This window comes from Cupressus sempervirens, chromosome 11 (genome assembly GCF_028749045.1).
Source record: "Cupressus sempervirens isolate cs-2001-9-10 chromosome 11, ASM2874904v1, whole genome shotgun sequence".
NCBI classification, from domain to species: domain Eukaryota; kingdom Viridiplantae; phylum Streptophyta; class Pinopsida; order Cupressales; family Cupressaceae; genus Cupressus; species Cupressus sempervirens.
Genome location: NC_143128.1, coordinates 763,184,111 through 763,200,526, shown reverse-complemented (window position 1 = coordinate 763,200,526; position 16,416 = coordinate 763,184,111). Strand labels below are relative to the sequence as shown.

Below are 16,416 nucleotides of genomic sequence, written 5' to 3'. Positions count from 1 at the left end.
CATTATTTACATATATACATTACTTACAGCTATTTTTTTCCTTCCTCAATTGTTTGTTGGCGGGGGACCATTTCTCTCATAGTATATTTTTAACTTCAACCCATTCACTGTATCTGGTATGTCTTTGTCGTCCAGTGTCCATAACTTAATTGCGTCATTATCACCCACTTCTCAGATCTGGTATGGCCCAACCCACTTCACCTTAAACTTCCCTAGTTTGATTTCATTTCGTCCATCATACTTCAACACCCACTGTCCAGGCTAAAACCTGTTCAACTTCAAGTGCTTATCGTGCCATGCTTTTCGCCTATTCTGTGTCACCTCTGTAGCCCTGTGTGCCTGCAATCGTCGAAGTCTATTTAAGTTACACGACCTCTCTGTATCGCCCAGCTTGTTTTCGACACTCGGTACCATGAATTCCATCGGTTGCCACTCTTTGTTAATAAGTGCATTCTTGATTTCAGAACCTAAACTCCGTACTGCTGAACCCTTCCTCTTTGTTTCCTATGCAGACCGTATGATGTGTCTTTCGTGCTGCCAGCACCTTTCTGTTATATTCGTGGTTCGATGTAACATTTTCTTTCTACGCAGTCGTACAGTGGGATCTTTCCTTTTTCTGGATTCGTACTATATGTTTTTCCCCTCAGCTTCAACCGTAACTGCCTTTCCTTCTTTAGCTTCTCTGTATTCCTCTGGACATTCATTTTCCTCTTTTTTCTCACCTTTGTCCACCCTTAACATATTACAGCTCGGAAAGAGTTCGTAGTCCTCTATCTGTCAGTGGTAAAGATCGTTGACAAAATCCAAATTGTTGTCTATTGATCCTCTTTCCAACCACAGGACTCCCTCCTAATCTAGTTTCATACACTGCCTCCCTTCATCCTCCTCTTTGGAATTTGATGACAGAGCTTGTTCTCCTACCATTTGAGTGTGTAAATCAATGATGTATTTCCGCCCCTTGCTTTCAAGCGATAAAGTATTCTTCTTCCAATCGTGTTTCGCCTTGGCTTGTATCAGCCACCCCCAGCCCAGAATAGCATCATATCCTTTTCGCTTCAGTAGAATCATGACAAAGTCGAGCAGGAACAGCTATGTTCCGATAGTAACTGGTTGTGCGGTCAGGACTCCCAATGGTTTGATTCCGTGTTGGTCGGCCGTTAGCAGCTAGAATGTAGGAGGCCACAATGTCAGCTGCCCCAACCTCTTCCAGGTATCCTCCGATAACACATTAACACTAGACCGTCCATCCATAATTGTGTTTGTCAGAACAGTCCCCAAAATTCCCATTTCAACAACTGTCAGATGGCGTCCGGATGAAAGGGCTAACAGCATCGGATCTTCCGCACTTGCGCCACCTTCCTTCTCCCTTCCTTGCTCTGCTGGTTGCTTAGCAATTGGAATTATATTCGTGAGTGCCATACGGAGTTGAGGCATAGTGAGCAACAGATCATTTATCTTGACGGGTACCTCGATTTGTAATATTTTTCGTACGATGTTATGTTCTGTGCAGTTCCATGAGGAGATACCAGTCATGTCCTTCAAGTGTGTCGTTTCTACCTGTGTTGCTTTTTGGATCTCTACCCGCACTTCCTCCAGTCTCTTCTTTTCCTCCGTTGGGTCGGGGTATTGTTTCGCCTACTTCCGAGTGATGGCCAGAACCTCTTCTTCGTCCGTCCCGATGGTGATCAAGTTTACTCCTGACTTTGGGCACTTAGTATCTTCATGATCGCCGGGTCCACACCATCTGCATAACAATTTTGGTGTGTTCGCCGTTGTGCACTCTCGGGTGAAGTGGCCCCACAAATTGCATGCGCAGTATTGAACTATCGGTCGGCCATTCGCATCATACTGAATTGGACTCCTCCCGCCATTATTATTGTTGCCGTTGTTGTTGTTGTTGTTGTTGTTTTGACCGCGCCGGTTATTTCTGTATCCTCCCGACGTGGCACCCTCCATACTGGTGTTCCCACTCCCTTCTGATGCGGATGCCTCCTCCGTGAGGAACACTTGCTATGATACTCTTGACTTCAGGTTGAAAGGACATTCCTTTATCGAATGTCCCATAATCTGGCAAATCTCACAAAACTGATCTTTTGGGCAAGATCCCTTCGTATGGCCTTCTTTCTTGCACTCTGTGCACCATAGCTCATTGCCCTTGATCTCCTTGTGCATGTTCTTGAACTCTTTCATCATCTGAATCATGTCCTTGTGAAGAGCGTGGACCTTCTTGCTGCTGCCTTCATCATCGCTACTATCTTCTCTTGAAGGTTCCTCGTCATCTAAATCAGACAAGCTACTCTTCTTCTTCTTTGTCTTCTACTCACTCGAGGTTCATTGCCCGATTGTACGCTTCAGTGTATGTTGATGGTGGCACGATTTTCATCTTCTTTTGCAGCTTCGATTGAAGGCCTTCAATGAACCATCTTTTCTATAACCCATCAGTCAGCTTATTCTCCATTTTATTGATCAAGTCCTTTAACTTCCGGGTGAAGACTTGGACTGTTTCATTCTTCCCCTGCTCAGTATTGAATATCTCCACTACAATTTCATTATCGTCACGCAAGAGTAGAAATTCTGCGATAAACTCCTTTTTAATGTTATCCCAACTGTTTAAATTTTGTGGATCGGTATCAGTAAACCAATCAATTGCCACCCCCCGTAGGGTTGCCGAAAATTGCCTCATCCATTCGTTTGTATCCGTTATGCCATTGGCCCTCCAAATTGTTTTGCAGGTTTTACAATGTCGGATGGGATCAACTACTCTATCACCATTAAATTTGGATAACTTCTCCTTTGGTCCCACCATCCTGACACCGACGCTTGGCATCCCAACACTGACGCTTGGTATCTTGGTAGCTATATTGTTTGATGAAGAAAGGTCTCCGTTCAGCAAATCTGTCCCTTCTAGAAGTGTATCCCGGACGAAGAGTTCACTCCACACTCTTGCCCCCTTGACATTCGGAGCTGTGCGAGTCGATTCTCTTTCGTCAAGATTCTCTTCCCTCAGTGAATACAAATTCAAAAATTCCTTCCTTGCTTCTTCCACCAACTCCACCCGTTGTCAAATCTCCTCCAACAATTCTTCCGTGCTTCTGTGTCCGTCAGCAATCTTCTAAAACCTCCTTCTGTGTTTGGCTTGTTGTGCCAAAATTAGATTTTCTTGTGTAGTACGTATTCCACCTTTTCCCTTCACCTTATTTCAATCTTTGTTAAGCTGATTTGGCATTAGTTTGCATTCCTCCCTCCTTTTAGGTTCATAGGGCAACGGCGCCAAATGTTTACCGTATTAGGTAAAGAAATCAATGAGAACAACAGATAAGAATAGCAGAACTCCTATTATTCACATAAGCCAACACATTACATTATGCTTCTGATGCTATGATTACAATGATCCCGAAGGGGGGTATTTATACATCCCAAGGAACCTTCCCGAAGGTATCCGTCGGCTACATACAACATGTCGACTACATAGTAAGAACTTTCCCGAAACACACATCCCGATACACACAAGAAACTTCCCGATACCGACGACATATATCTTGATACACTATTTACTGTCAACACATATGGCTTTTCACATGCTCCATGACTTCTATTAAAATTTAACCTTTTTAATTTTTATTTTAGCTTATTATTAAGGTAACCTTCTTTGCAACAATTTTAGGAGGGGGCATTACAATAATAGATGTTAATGGATCGGTGAAGGACTACTAGAGGTGGTGCAGCCAATAAAATCATCCCACAATGATCAATAATTAATGCTAACACAATCAACATTGGCGGTTTGGTCTAGTACAGCATCAACAAAAATATGCAATCAGGTTTGCAACCTTCCTCCAACAACTATAGATGATCCTAAAACCTTGAAAAATCAGCAATGTTTGTTGTATGGCAGCAACAATGTTATGTTTTAGCAGAAGCAATGACTGCAATGCTTCACAAATAGAAAAAATTGAAAGTCTCCTGAAATCAAAAACCATCAAGCTGTACAGTGACACTAGGGTTGAAATGAAGGATAGGAACAACAATTGCAGCAGACCGAAGAGGGGCACAGCCATAATGATGTGTTACAGTAGCAAGGATATGAAATCAGCAATAGTATTATGAATATTGGGAGTTGTAGATGCCCTATCAATCCAATCCTCAATGATGAAATCTCCGAGAAAGCTTCAAGAAATGAACATAATTGCTATCTGCCGATACAATCACCTCTATGGATAAGAGGATTTTGGTCCTGAAAATCCAAAAACTGAAACCAAGAGGGTTTTTCTCCTCTTGGATTTTCACATCAATAGTTTGTGTCCTTGAATGCACGCCAAATTGGAAGACATCATAAAATGACAAATATGGATATTTTCTTTGAGAAATGCCTTTCTTTTATAGTTGCCTCTTGGACTTCCTCTTTGAATATAATTTTCCCTCCAAGTATTCAAAAAATAGATTTATTAATTCTATCAAGTGTTTAAAAGCATTTTTTATATGGCATGTTGAATTAAGTGTTAAGGACACTTTTTAATTATTACATAGGTCCTATAACAATATTTGACTTGCCCTAGTGGGAACTAATAGCTGATTCAAATGACAAAGCATCTGCACATTTTGAACTGACAATGTGACAGTAAACCAAGAAACCTAGAAGATCAACTACACAGGGTCTTCAAAATCCTGTCAAAAGTGGTCAAATAAGCGATTCAAGTGATTGTTAGCCATATTTGCCCTCCCGCCAAATTTTGAGTTTTGCCTGTCAAACATGCCCAATGGCCATATTTTCAAATATTCAATTGTCCTAATGTTATAAAGGATACATTTAAAACCTTGGACTATATTTTATTTCCTAAGTCTTCAAGTGGTCACATGTTATAAAGATACTGACGGGTCCACATCTTCTCATCCATCAGATTTTCCAGGATCTGTGGCTATTGTTTTGTCACTATAAAAAGTTGCAAGGTCTTTTGTCATAGTGACATAATGACAGTGTGCCACGTATCCAAAGTGGGCCTTCCTTCTTTGCGGCTGGTGGGGTGTTAAATGGGGTACAACTGGCGAGGTTTTATTCGTGCTTTGCAGAGTTGGGTCAGTTTTCCCAACATAATCTTGTTCACTGTTGATTCGGAGATGATCGAGGGTTGTCGCTTTGTCGCTATCAAAAGTTGCACAATGAATATGCATAGCAAGAAAGCGACGGTATGACACGTGGACATGTGGGACCTATTTCAAATTTGGGCTGCAAGCAAAAGAGATGTCAGAATGAGTTGGCGTACGACAGTGTTTTGATTGGCCAAGGTACTGACAGGCATCAATGCATCTTCAGAACTATCATATTAAAAAAAGATCGAGCATCATTGTTATGTCGCTAACCAAAGATGCAAGGTCATTATTCATTACGACATAGCAATAGGTTGACATGTGTCCTCGCGGAGGTGGAGAGTAAGTGGTTGGTGGTGGCGGTTAAGTTCATTTTTGCAAAGTCGCGGACATTTCATGTTAGTCAACGGTCAAGCCGCGACGATACAAATGGTATGTTGGCGGTTAGGTCCCCATGATTCGTAAGGTCACTAACATTTGATGTTAGCCAAGAAAATCACGGTGACGATGTCAATGCTTAAGATCATGCAGTCGTCGAGTCATGGAAGTTAGTAAAAAATGTTGGAAACGAGTTGTGAAGCAGCGATAAACAGTTAGTTTGACTCAATTCGTGGTTTCGCAAGGTAGGACGGTCAGTTAAGATAAAAGGTGGTGAAGCTACAACTAGGGTACAATCAACAAGTCAACATAAAGCTAGAAGCCAGATAGGGTGGTAGAATATTCAAATGGTATTGGGCCACATGGCAGGATTAGGTGGTCAAATCTAGTTGACTCGTTGTTTTATATGATTTGGCACATCAATAACATGGAGTGAGCAGTTATTTTAATGTCGGATTGATATTTTGATCACCTGCAACCACTCTTCAATGTTCCCCATGCATAGCTAATTTAAAGAACACTCTTCACCACCTTCATCTCCCCTGTAGAACATATTCAAAGAATTTCAAATGTCTGCAATATACATGGTATTAGAGAAGATGATGTTGTTGTTAGGCTTCTAGCCTCATCCTTAAAGGGAAAAGCATTACAATAGTATAGAGGTTTGCCTCATAACTCTATTATTGGTTGGGATGGGTTAGGAGTAGGGTTTTGTAAGCATTTTGAAGATAAAAGTGATCATCTATCACTTCTAGAGCAGTTGACAACCATCAAGAGAGCACCCCACAAATGTATGACTGATTTTAATTATAGATTTCAAAAAACGTGGGATAGAATACCTATTGCAGTAAAGCCTTCCCCTGGTAATGCATTCTTGTATTACCTCAAAGCCTTTAACAGTGATATTGCCACCATTCTGCAATCTATGGGAGGGGATACGTTACCTATTGCTTATGAAATTGCTATAAGGGCAGAAAATATCTTGATACAAGGAGGGAAGTTAGCTCCAAAGCCTCCAATGCCTTTCTTTCCTGACATGCCCAATCATCAGCCTATTGTAGCCCCTATCCCTACCACATCTACAAGTCAACCCCTTGCTATTGTCCCAATAGCTTCCACATCTTCTAATAGAGTTGATAAGATTGAGGCCATGATGCAAACATTGATGCAAAATATAGACAAGAAGTTGTAGGATCAAGAAAAGAAGATGAACAACAACAGTGCAGTGATGCAAAAAATGAGTAATGAGTTGGTGACTATGAAAAGGCAACAAGCTCAAAATAATAAGCCTCCCCAATTTCAGTATCAAGCTCCCATACATAATAGACTCCCAAACCAGAGTCATGTCCCCTACAATCAAAATAGACCTGTTGACAATGCCCCTACCATGAATACAAACCTAAATAGGGCTTTAGTCCGTCAAAATAATCTTGCTCAAGATCGAGACTTCTGCCCTTCTTGTAACTATTCCTATGGATATTGCATGTGCTAGAGGGAAGAGTCTTACTTAGCACTAGCTACACAAGAGCAAGTAACAGGGAAGCAACACAATGCTAATCAGCCTACTGATACTTCGCATCTACAACAGCAAGGTAATTGCTCTTTCATGAACCATCATTCAAAGGAACACTGCCATGCTAACCATGATGCCATAGCTCACAACACCAGAAGTAAGAGGAGAGTTGTTGAGGATGTTACATCTCCCTCACCTAATCAAGCTTCAACTTCAGGTGCTGCTCCTGATTTGCCAATGATAAACACTCAATCCAATGTTGCTCCTCAACAGAAGCAAAACACAAGCAACAAGGGTTTTGCTGAATCTCAGAGTGCTCAATTTCAATCAACAGTCCCTATAGCTCCCAAAGCCCCAAGCAAAACACTTGGTGCTCCTCTTAATATTGTAGACCAGATGAAGAGGACTAATGTCAATGTCCCTATGTGGGATGTTGTTGCTGCTATACCATCACAGAAGAAGCTACTGCAGCAGGAGTTAGAGAGCATAAAGGTGACAGATCAACCACCTAGAGAAGATGATGCAACCAGCTTGATGCAGCCAATAAAAAGGGGAGAAACAAGTAAGAAAAATCAGGCCTCCTCCCTTTTATGTTTCCTTGATCATAGGAGATAAACTAGTCCATAATTGCATGATTAATTCAAGGGCTAGTAGTTCTGTAATGCCTAGAAGTGTAGCTGATCTCCTTGGCATCAAATATGAGCCTATAGTTAGTGATGTGCTCCAATTAGATGGTAGTTCTATCAAGACTACAGAAGTCTTGAAGAATGTAAAGATTGCATTGCATGCTTGCCCCGGTTGTACTATTACACAAGATATATCAGTAGCTAAGATCAAACCCCATTTTGCCATATGTCTTTCCAGGGAGTTCACTTCACAAATAGGTGGCTATATTTCATCTGATTGGTCTTACATGTTTTTTAGAACAAGGTATGGAACTAAAGCTTCCATAAGAGTTGAGCCTCTAGCCCTCAACCATATAGAAACCTATACTCCAAGTCCCATAAACATGAATTACACTATTTTTGGAAAGGAGGATGGAGACATAATGCAGGAGCCTACTACTTCTTTGGCAAAGGTGCCTAATGATCTTTTGGATGAGTGATGATCTTTTGGATGAGTGGGCCACTGCTTATCAGTTAGATCCAATACAAGAAGCCCTAGAGACAGGCCTTGGCACATATTGTATATCAGAAAAGGATGCTCCTATTCCTAGTCTCATGAAGACACGAGGATATTGATGGATTGTGGAGAATGTTCTTTGATGGCTCAAGGAATAAGAATGGCTCAGAGGTTGGTGTCATGCTCATTTCCCCTAAATTGGAGTACTATTTTTCTTATAGGCTCCAATTCAGCTAAGTATGAAGCTCTAATCCAAGGTCTCCAACTTGCACAAAAGAGAGGAATTAAGACTTTAAGGGTATTTGGGGACAGTGAACTGATTTTTAATTAAGAAGCTAAAATGCCACAAAGAACAACCTCCTCAAAGCATACAAGCATAGAGTATGGGATTTGTTTGAAGGTTTTCAAGCATTCAATATTCAAAGAATCCCTAGAAGAAAGAATAAACATGCTGACAGACTTGCAGAAATTGGTGCTTCTTATGATGTACCACAGCATGTTAAAAATAACTAGGAGCAACATATCAGAGTGGTTGTAAGACCTGCAATCCCAGACAACAATACCAATTGGCAGGTGTTTGATTCTGATGTACAAATTGTCAACTTCCTGCAAAGTGAAGCAAAATTCTCAGTGAAGCAAAATTCTCTGAGATGAATCAATCCAAATTGCAAGACCAGTATGATGATCAAATCATGAACCTCAATTCAAACAAGTTACCCAAGGGCCTAATCACTTTGGAGAGTATCTTTAACCCTGATGATCAAGCAAGGAGTAGAAGTATGAATTTAGCTGCAAACAAAGATGATCACATACCATTTACTGTTGCTAATGGAAAGACTCTCAATTTGGGAAAGCTATGCTCTGAAGTTGAACAAGAATATTTTGTTCATTTATGTCAAGAATTCAATGATGTATTTGCATGGACATATGATGATTTAAAGGGTTTTGACCCAAGTTTGTTTCAGCATACCATATATTTGAGTAATAATGCCAAACCTGTTAGACAGAAACAGAGGCCAGTTAATCCTAGAATTGAGCCTATGATGAGAAAGGAGCCATCCAAACTGATAGAGGCTAATATTATTTTTCCTATCAAGCATTCCTCTTGGGTAGCCAATCTTGTCCTGGTTAGGAAGAAGAATAGGGAAATTAGGCTGTGTGTAGATTTTAGAGATTTTTTCTCTTAAGGATCACCATCCTCTCCCTTCCATGGAACAAATCTTGTCTGAGGTTAGTGGTTCAGGGAGATTTTCCTTCCTAGATGGGCTTTCTAGTTATAATCAAGTGTTAGTCCAAGCGGCTGACAGATACAAGACTTCCTTCACTACCAAATGGGGTACCTATGCTTATTGTAAGATGGCTTTTGGACTAACTAATGTAGGTGCTACTTTTCAAAAGACAATGGAGATGGCCTTCAAGAATATGATTGAGAGGTTTGTGTTGGTATACCTTGATGATATAACAGTTTAGTCCAAGAATGTAGCAGATCATTTTGGTGATATGAGGCGGGTGTTCATCAAATGTAGGGAATATGGTGTATCCCTAAATCCAAGAAAGTGTGTGTTTGCCACTAATCAAGGGAAATTGCTTGGACATATTGTGTCTAAAGAAGGTTTGACTATTGACCCAGAGAGAACACAAGCAATCCTTGCTCTTCCACTTCCTACTCATAAGAAAGGGCTGAAATGCTTCCTTGGTAGAATCAACTTTGTAAAGAGATTTATTCCTAATCTTGCTACCATGGTTAAGCCTCTTACAGCTATGTTAAGAAAGAATATGGTCTTCATCTGGACAAAGGAAGGGAGAGCTAGTTTTGAAGAGATTAAGGCAGCAATAGCATCAGCTCCTACCCTTATCAATCCCAATTTTGATAAGGATTTCATTCTCTACACTCTTGGAGGTGAGTCAAGCATCTCAACTGTCTTGACACAACTGAATGATACAAATGAAGAACAACCTATAGCCTTTTTCAGTAAAGGGCTAAAGGACTATGAAGATAAGTACAGTTATGTGGAAAAACAAGTCCTCTCTACCATAAGGGCTTTAAAGAAATTTAGGCACTTTTTGTCTCACAACAAGATCCAACTCTTAGTCCCTCATACAAGTGTGAAGGACTTTCTTTTGAATAAAGATGTCAATGATAAAAGGGTTGGATGGATCACTAAGGTCATTGAGTATGACATTGATATCAAGATCACCAAGCTTGTCAAAGGTAAAGGGTTATGTGAACAGATGATTTCATCCCAAGAGTCAACTGATGAGGTTGGTCTAGTTATAGAGAATGCAGAATCAACAGGGAATGAAAACTTAAACAATTGGATGCATGACATGACAACCTTCTTGTTGGAGGAGGATATCCACAAGGATTAGACAAGGCTAAAAGAAGGCAATTTAGATTACAGTCTATTCCTTTTGTCCTAGTGGATGGGATTCTTTTCAGGAAAGACCTAAATGGAGCCTTATTGAGATGTATCAACCCTGACTAGACTAATAGGATGATTAAAGAATTTCATGATGGAAATGATGGTGACCATTTCTCAACTAGAACAATAGTTATGAAGATCATGAGAGCTGGTTATTATTTGCCAGCTCTGTTCCATGATTGTTATAGGTATATAAGGAAATGTGAGAAGTGTGCCTTCCTTTCAGGGAAACAGAGATTAGTAGCTCTTCCTCTCCATCCTATTCAGGTTGATCAACGATTTGTTCAATGTGGACTGGATTTTGTTGGTCCAATAAATCCACCTTCCAGCTCTGGTCACAAGTGGATCTTAGGTGCTACAGATTACTTTACAAGGTGGACAGAGGCAGTAGCCTTGAAGGATGCCACAGAAACTATAGTGTTAGAATTCGTTGATGGAATTGTTACCAGGTCTGGTACTCCTTCAACCATAATATCAGATAATGCTAAGTCCTTTGTTAGGGCTCACATTTGTTCTTGGCAATTGACCATGGTATCTATTTGAGCACCTCCTCAAATTACTACCCCTAAGGCAATTGCTTAGCTAAATCCTCTAATAAGAACCTAATCAGAATCCTGAGGACTATTGAGGACAATCAGAGGTGTTGGCATTCAAAGTTAAAGATAGCCCTTTGGGCTGACAAAATTACACCTAAGAGAGCAGTAGGGAATTCACCTTTCATGCTGGTATATGGAAGGGAAGCCAAGCTTCCTATTTCACTGGAGTTCCCCTCTCTTGAATTAGCTCATCAATTGGAGCTGATGGAGGATGTTGCCATGATGGTCAAGATGGCAGAATTGATGAAGTTAGAAGAAAAGAGGCAACAGGCTATGCAGACACTTGAGGCACATCAACAATAGGTCAAAAAGAGCTTTGACAGAAGGGCCAAAGCTAGGGTTTACAGAGGAGACCTTGTTCTCAAGTGGGATGCCGACAAAACCAAACCAGGCAAGCAATCCAAATTTGATGCTATCTGGAGTGGACCTTATGTTATCATCAATTGCAAGCAGGCCAATGCTTTCCAGCTATCCAGGCCCAATAGTGACGTCTTACCAATTCTAGTCAATGGAATTTACCTCAAACATTGTTTCTAGTGAGGGTTAGGGTTTCCTGTACATATTAGGTTAGTTTCTAGTTTTCCAAAAAGTATCGAACATAGGTTATCTCTCTGCTAGATAGCCACGTTTTGAGGTTGCAGTTCTCTAATATTTCCATTTTTTCCATAGAAAAGTTCTCAAGTTTTTACGACTCCGTAGCCCAACGGATGCTTTAGGTCACTGGTCATATGCTTAGCAGGCAAGCATCCCCTCCGAGTCGCCAGAATTGTTAGCCATATTTACCCTCCCGCCAAATTTTGAGTTTTGCCTGTCAAACATGCCTGACAGTCATATTTTCAAATATTCAAATGTCCTACTGTTATAAAGGATACATTTAAAACCTTGGATTATGTTTTATTTCCTAAGTCTTCAAGTGGTCGCATGTTATAAAGATCTAGGTTGGTCTGCATCTTCTCATCCATTCGATCTTCCAGGATCTACAACTATCGTTTTTTCGCTATAAAAAGTTGCGAAGTCTTTTTTCATAGCGACATAACGACAACATGCCATGTAGCCAAGGTGGGCATTCCTTCTTTATGGCTGGTGGGGTGTCAAATGGGGTACAACTGGCAAGGTTTTATTCGTGCTTTCCAGAGTTGGGCCAATTTCTCAATGTAATCTTGTTCACTGTCGATTCAGAGATGATCAAGGGTTGTCGCTTTGTCGCTATCAAAAGTTGCATGATAAATATGCATAGCAAGATAGCAACGGTACGACACATGGACATGTGGGACCTATTTCAGCTTTAGACTGCAAGCAAAAGGGATGTCACAATGAGTTGGCATATGGAAGTGTTATGATTGGCCAAGGTATTAACAGGCATCAATGCATCTTTGGGACCATCAGGTTAAAAGCAGATCGAGCGTTGTCGTTTTTTCGCTAACCAAAGATACAAGGTCATTATTCATAATGACATAGCGACAAGTTGACATGTGTCCTCATTGGCCCAAGTGGAGAGTATGCAATTGGCAGTGGCGGTTAAGTTCATTTTTGCAAAGTCACGGACATTTCATGTTAGTCAAGGTTTAGGCAGCGACGGTGCGAATGGTATGTTGGTGGTTAGGTCCCCGTGATTCGCAAGGTCGCTGACATTTGATGTTAGCCAAGAAAACCATGGCGACAATGTGAAGGCTTAAGATCATGCAGTTGCCGGGTCATGGTAATTAGTAAAAAATGTTGGAAACAAGCTACGAAGCAGGGATAAACGGTTAGTTTGACTCAGTTCGCGGTAGCGCAAGGTAGGACAGTTAGTTAAGATAAAAGGTGGCGAAGCTGCAACTAGGGTACAATCAACAGGTCAACATAAAGCTAGAAGCCAGACAGGGTGGCAAAATATTCAAATGGTATTGGGTCACATGGCAGGATTGAGCGGTCAAATCCAGTTGACTTGTTGTTTTATCTAATTTGGCATGTGGATAACATGGAGTCAGCAACTCTTTTAATGGTGGATCGATATTTTGATCACCTACAACCACTCTTCGACGTTCCCCATGCATAATTAATGCAAAGAACACTCCCCTCACCACCTAGTTATCCATCTACCCAGTTAGAATGATAATGGCCATCGTTTCTTTCTTTTCAAAGTTCTATTGGCATGAAATCTATGATTTTCCTGCATCTAGATGTGTACCATGATTAGATCTTTCCCAAATTCACAGTGATTGTTCTCTGCAACCTTAAATGCAGTTGTTGTGCTTTGCCTTAGGGTAGAAGCTATCTGAGTTATGCTTGAACTATAAAAGTAGATTTTGTAACCCTTCTTAAGGTCGGTCATTTTCTACTCTAATTCTATAGCAGCAGTATTCTATACTCTGTTACTGTAATTTCCTTTTGTCTATAAGTGAATGTAATCCTTTGTATTACCTTATTCTCTCATCAATATTAGTGCAAAATCTTCTTGCCTCTGTTGGTGTTTTGTTTTCATTCTTCAATTTGCATAACAATTTCTACTTTGCCTTTGAATGTTATAGAGTGAAGTTCCTTCCTTGTGGCATTTCATTAGGCTTCTGATCTATGTGTAACTGTTGGATTAAGATAAAGGTTGAATCAGTGTATTTTGAGGTTATATTGATAAATAGTGCATTGTTAGGCAAAGATATGACTAAACAAACTATTTTGGTGTATCACCCCTTTTAGATTAGATTAGGTAGTTTTCTTTCGTGCATTCCTTCCCCCTTTTCCTTCCAAAGAGTAGCTAGATGCACCCTGATAGTAAGGAAGCCGGCCTACTCCGGAGACTCAATCTCATAGTTCAAGTCCCACAACTTGGAAATTGTTTCTATGTTTCACAAGGTTGCCTTTAGGTAAAACCTTTAGGCAAGGGTGTAAGCTTTTGTGACAACAATGATCATCGTAGAAGAACATTTGGCTCATGCACACATACACAATGATTTGCTCATGGAGACTTTCATCTATAACATCATTTGAACCTCTGGTGACCTCAAATGAGGAAAAAATACCTGCGAACAGTCATAACAAGCAATGCTTTTAAGCAGATGCTTTAAGAGCATTAACAGCCTTATGAGGGATCCAAAAGGACTAGTAAGGGATACAGTACATCTATGTACTTGATCTTCAAAAAATGTTCAGTTGGTCCTGACTTACAAATGTGTTCATGTTTGATGTCAGCCATATGTTCCTCAAACCCTGTACTACTAGAACAACCAGTTTCCCAATCAATAGAATTCCATAACAACATTCAACCTTGTATACCTCAAAACTATAATCAGGTTCCCTTCAATCCTTCATTAATTTGATCAATTTCCTTAACTTCTGACAAACTATGAAGTTTTATTTAATGTACTTATTTTTCAGGATCTTGAATTCTCTACTGGCAACTTGATATTGAAGCACATTCATTACTCAAGGAAGTATTACAGTAAGTGATAGGATCTGTCTGATTCTTTTCTTTTAATTTTTTGTAGATCCAATTACATTCATTAAGGAATACGAATTTAGAGTTCATCAGGCCGTTCTTTAAAAGCATGGCATGCTAATCACACCAGTTGAAGCCCAATTAGGAAAGTTCCCAATTACAATTTACTATGAGAATAAAAAAGAACGTGCAAAATTCAGAAAAAATTAACCAGGAAATGTGATTGCTAAACAAATACAAAAGAAAAACCAATAATTGAGTGGGGTTACATACGTTAACGCTGTTAAGGTATTTTTCTTTGTCCACTCTCACAATTTGCCCTTTCTTCACTGCACCAACAAATAAACTACCCATTAGTTGAAGTCATAACTATTTTCTTGATCTGCCATCTATTGGTTGAGATGGGACGTTGTCATGTAATCAGCCCCAGCAGTCTTAGATCCCTAAATAGTATGCAAAAGCAAGGCAGGAAACAAAAGGCTTTACAGCCTATACGGTAAAGTGCATTGACTAAAGTTGATAATATTATTATTTGGAAAAAGGAGGAAGAACTTGGATATAGTGCTAGCCAGTAATGAGAGCAGCTCTTGGAAGTGAAAAATAGTGGGTTACGTCTTCCTCTGGTAAGCACCGAAAAAGGCCAGCAGGTGGTAAACAGAAGCAATTGTTTGCAACATTGAAGAAATATTTTAGGAAGAGAAAAGTTGTAAATTTAAGTTGAATGGAATAGTTTTCCATCAAATGAAAGAGTAAAGACTAAATTTGAACTTAAAACTTACGTGAGTAAACAGGTTTTTCTTTCCTTTTCAGAACTTTCTGAGGAGGTTTTTCAGGCTCTGGTGCTGCTGATGTCGCCAAAATCACCACTCTTCTTCTCGCAGATGTAACAGGTTTTTCACGAAGGAAATTATAATGAGAATTTGAATTGATTGAGTGAATGAAAGGCGGCTGAGAATAAAAGCAACTTGAGCTTTTGTGGAATTGCAGTAGCTTGGCCATGGCCATACTGAGCTTGGAACACTACACTAATAAGTACGTCAATTGTAGGTGCTCCAAATTATTTAACATTTGGACCACCTTATCTAGCGGGTTTCACAGTCACCATTAATTCAAGGTAAGGAAAATGTGACATACGCTTGTTATTTTTTAGGTAGAAGGGGATAGATAGATAGATAAAATTTTAACGTCCACGAGGCCAAAAATAGCCTATGGGACAGCAAGACAATTCAAGCAGACTTAAGTAGCGCTGTTCGCCTCTTGTGTAGACTAATGATGAGCCCCCCCAATTGCTCAATGTACTCTTCGTTGAACAGGTTATGCCAAGAACTGTCACATATAGTATCCGCAAACTTATCCCTGCTATCCTTGTCTAGCTTCCCCAGTTCCAAGCTTTTGTCGAATAGGTTTTTGCTAATATTTGTTAAAACAATAATTTAATGTGCATAAATTAAATTAAAATTAATTTTAATTTAATTAAATAAAATTTAATTTTCTTAATAAACTAAATAAACATTATTTATTTATTTATTTTATTATATACATATAAATTATCATCTAAAATAACACTTATAAAGTGAATAGTAAAAAATTAACTAAAAATAATTATAAAAACTAAAAACTAAACTATCTTTAGCTTAAATATAATTTAAATAGTAATTTAAAAAAATCTCCATCAAATTATTTATTATGAAAAATTAATATGAGAGATAAAAAAAATATACTGGCATACCTAAAAGTTTAATTCAATTTTTTTTTAAAAAATAAGCGAGAGGTATCAGAACTAGTATAAGTTTATTTAAGTTTATTTGTTTTATATATACTATCCATTAATACATAGAAATCTTAAATCTATCAAAAAAAATACATAGAAAACTTAAATTTTAA

The 16,416-nt window shown here is 39.3% G+C and overlaps 1 protein-coding gene across 1 annotated transcript in view; it reads right to left on the bottom strand.

The window, feature by feature from the left end:
• The window catches only part of NDHO (NAD(P)H:plastoquinone dehydrogenase complex subunit O), a 163,075-nt gene extending 147,236 nt beyond the window's left edge, over positions 1-15,839 (bottom strand). Inside the window, exons 1-2 of the mRNA XM_089810823.1 lie at positions 15,312-15,839; positions 14,806-14,861 (exon numbers count right to left, since the gene is read on the bottom strand). Coding sequence (XP_089666949.1) covers positions 14,806-14,861; positions 15,312-15,537 — 282 coding nt within the window. The 5' untranslated portion in view covers positions 15,538-15,839. The remainder of the gene's footprint in view (positions 1-14,805; positions 14,862-15,311) is intronic.
• Between the last annotated feature and the right edge of the window lie 577 nt (positions 15,840-16,416).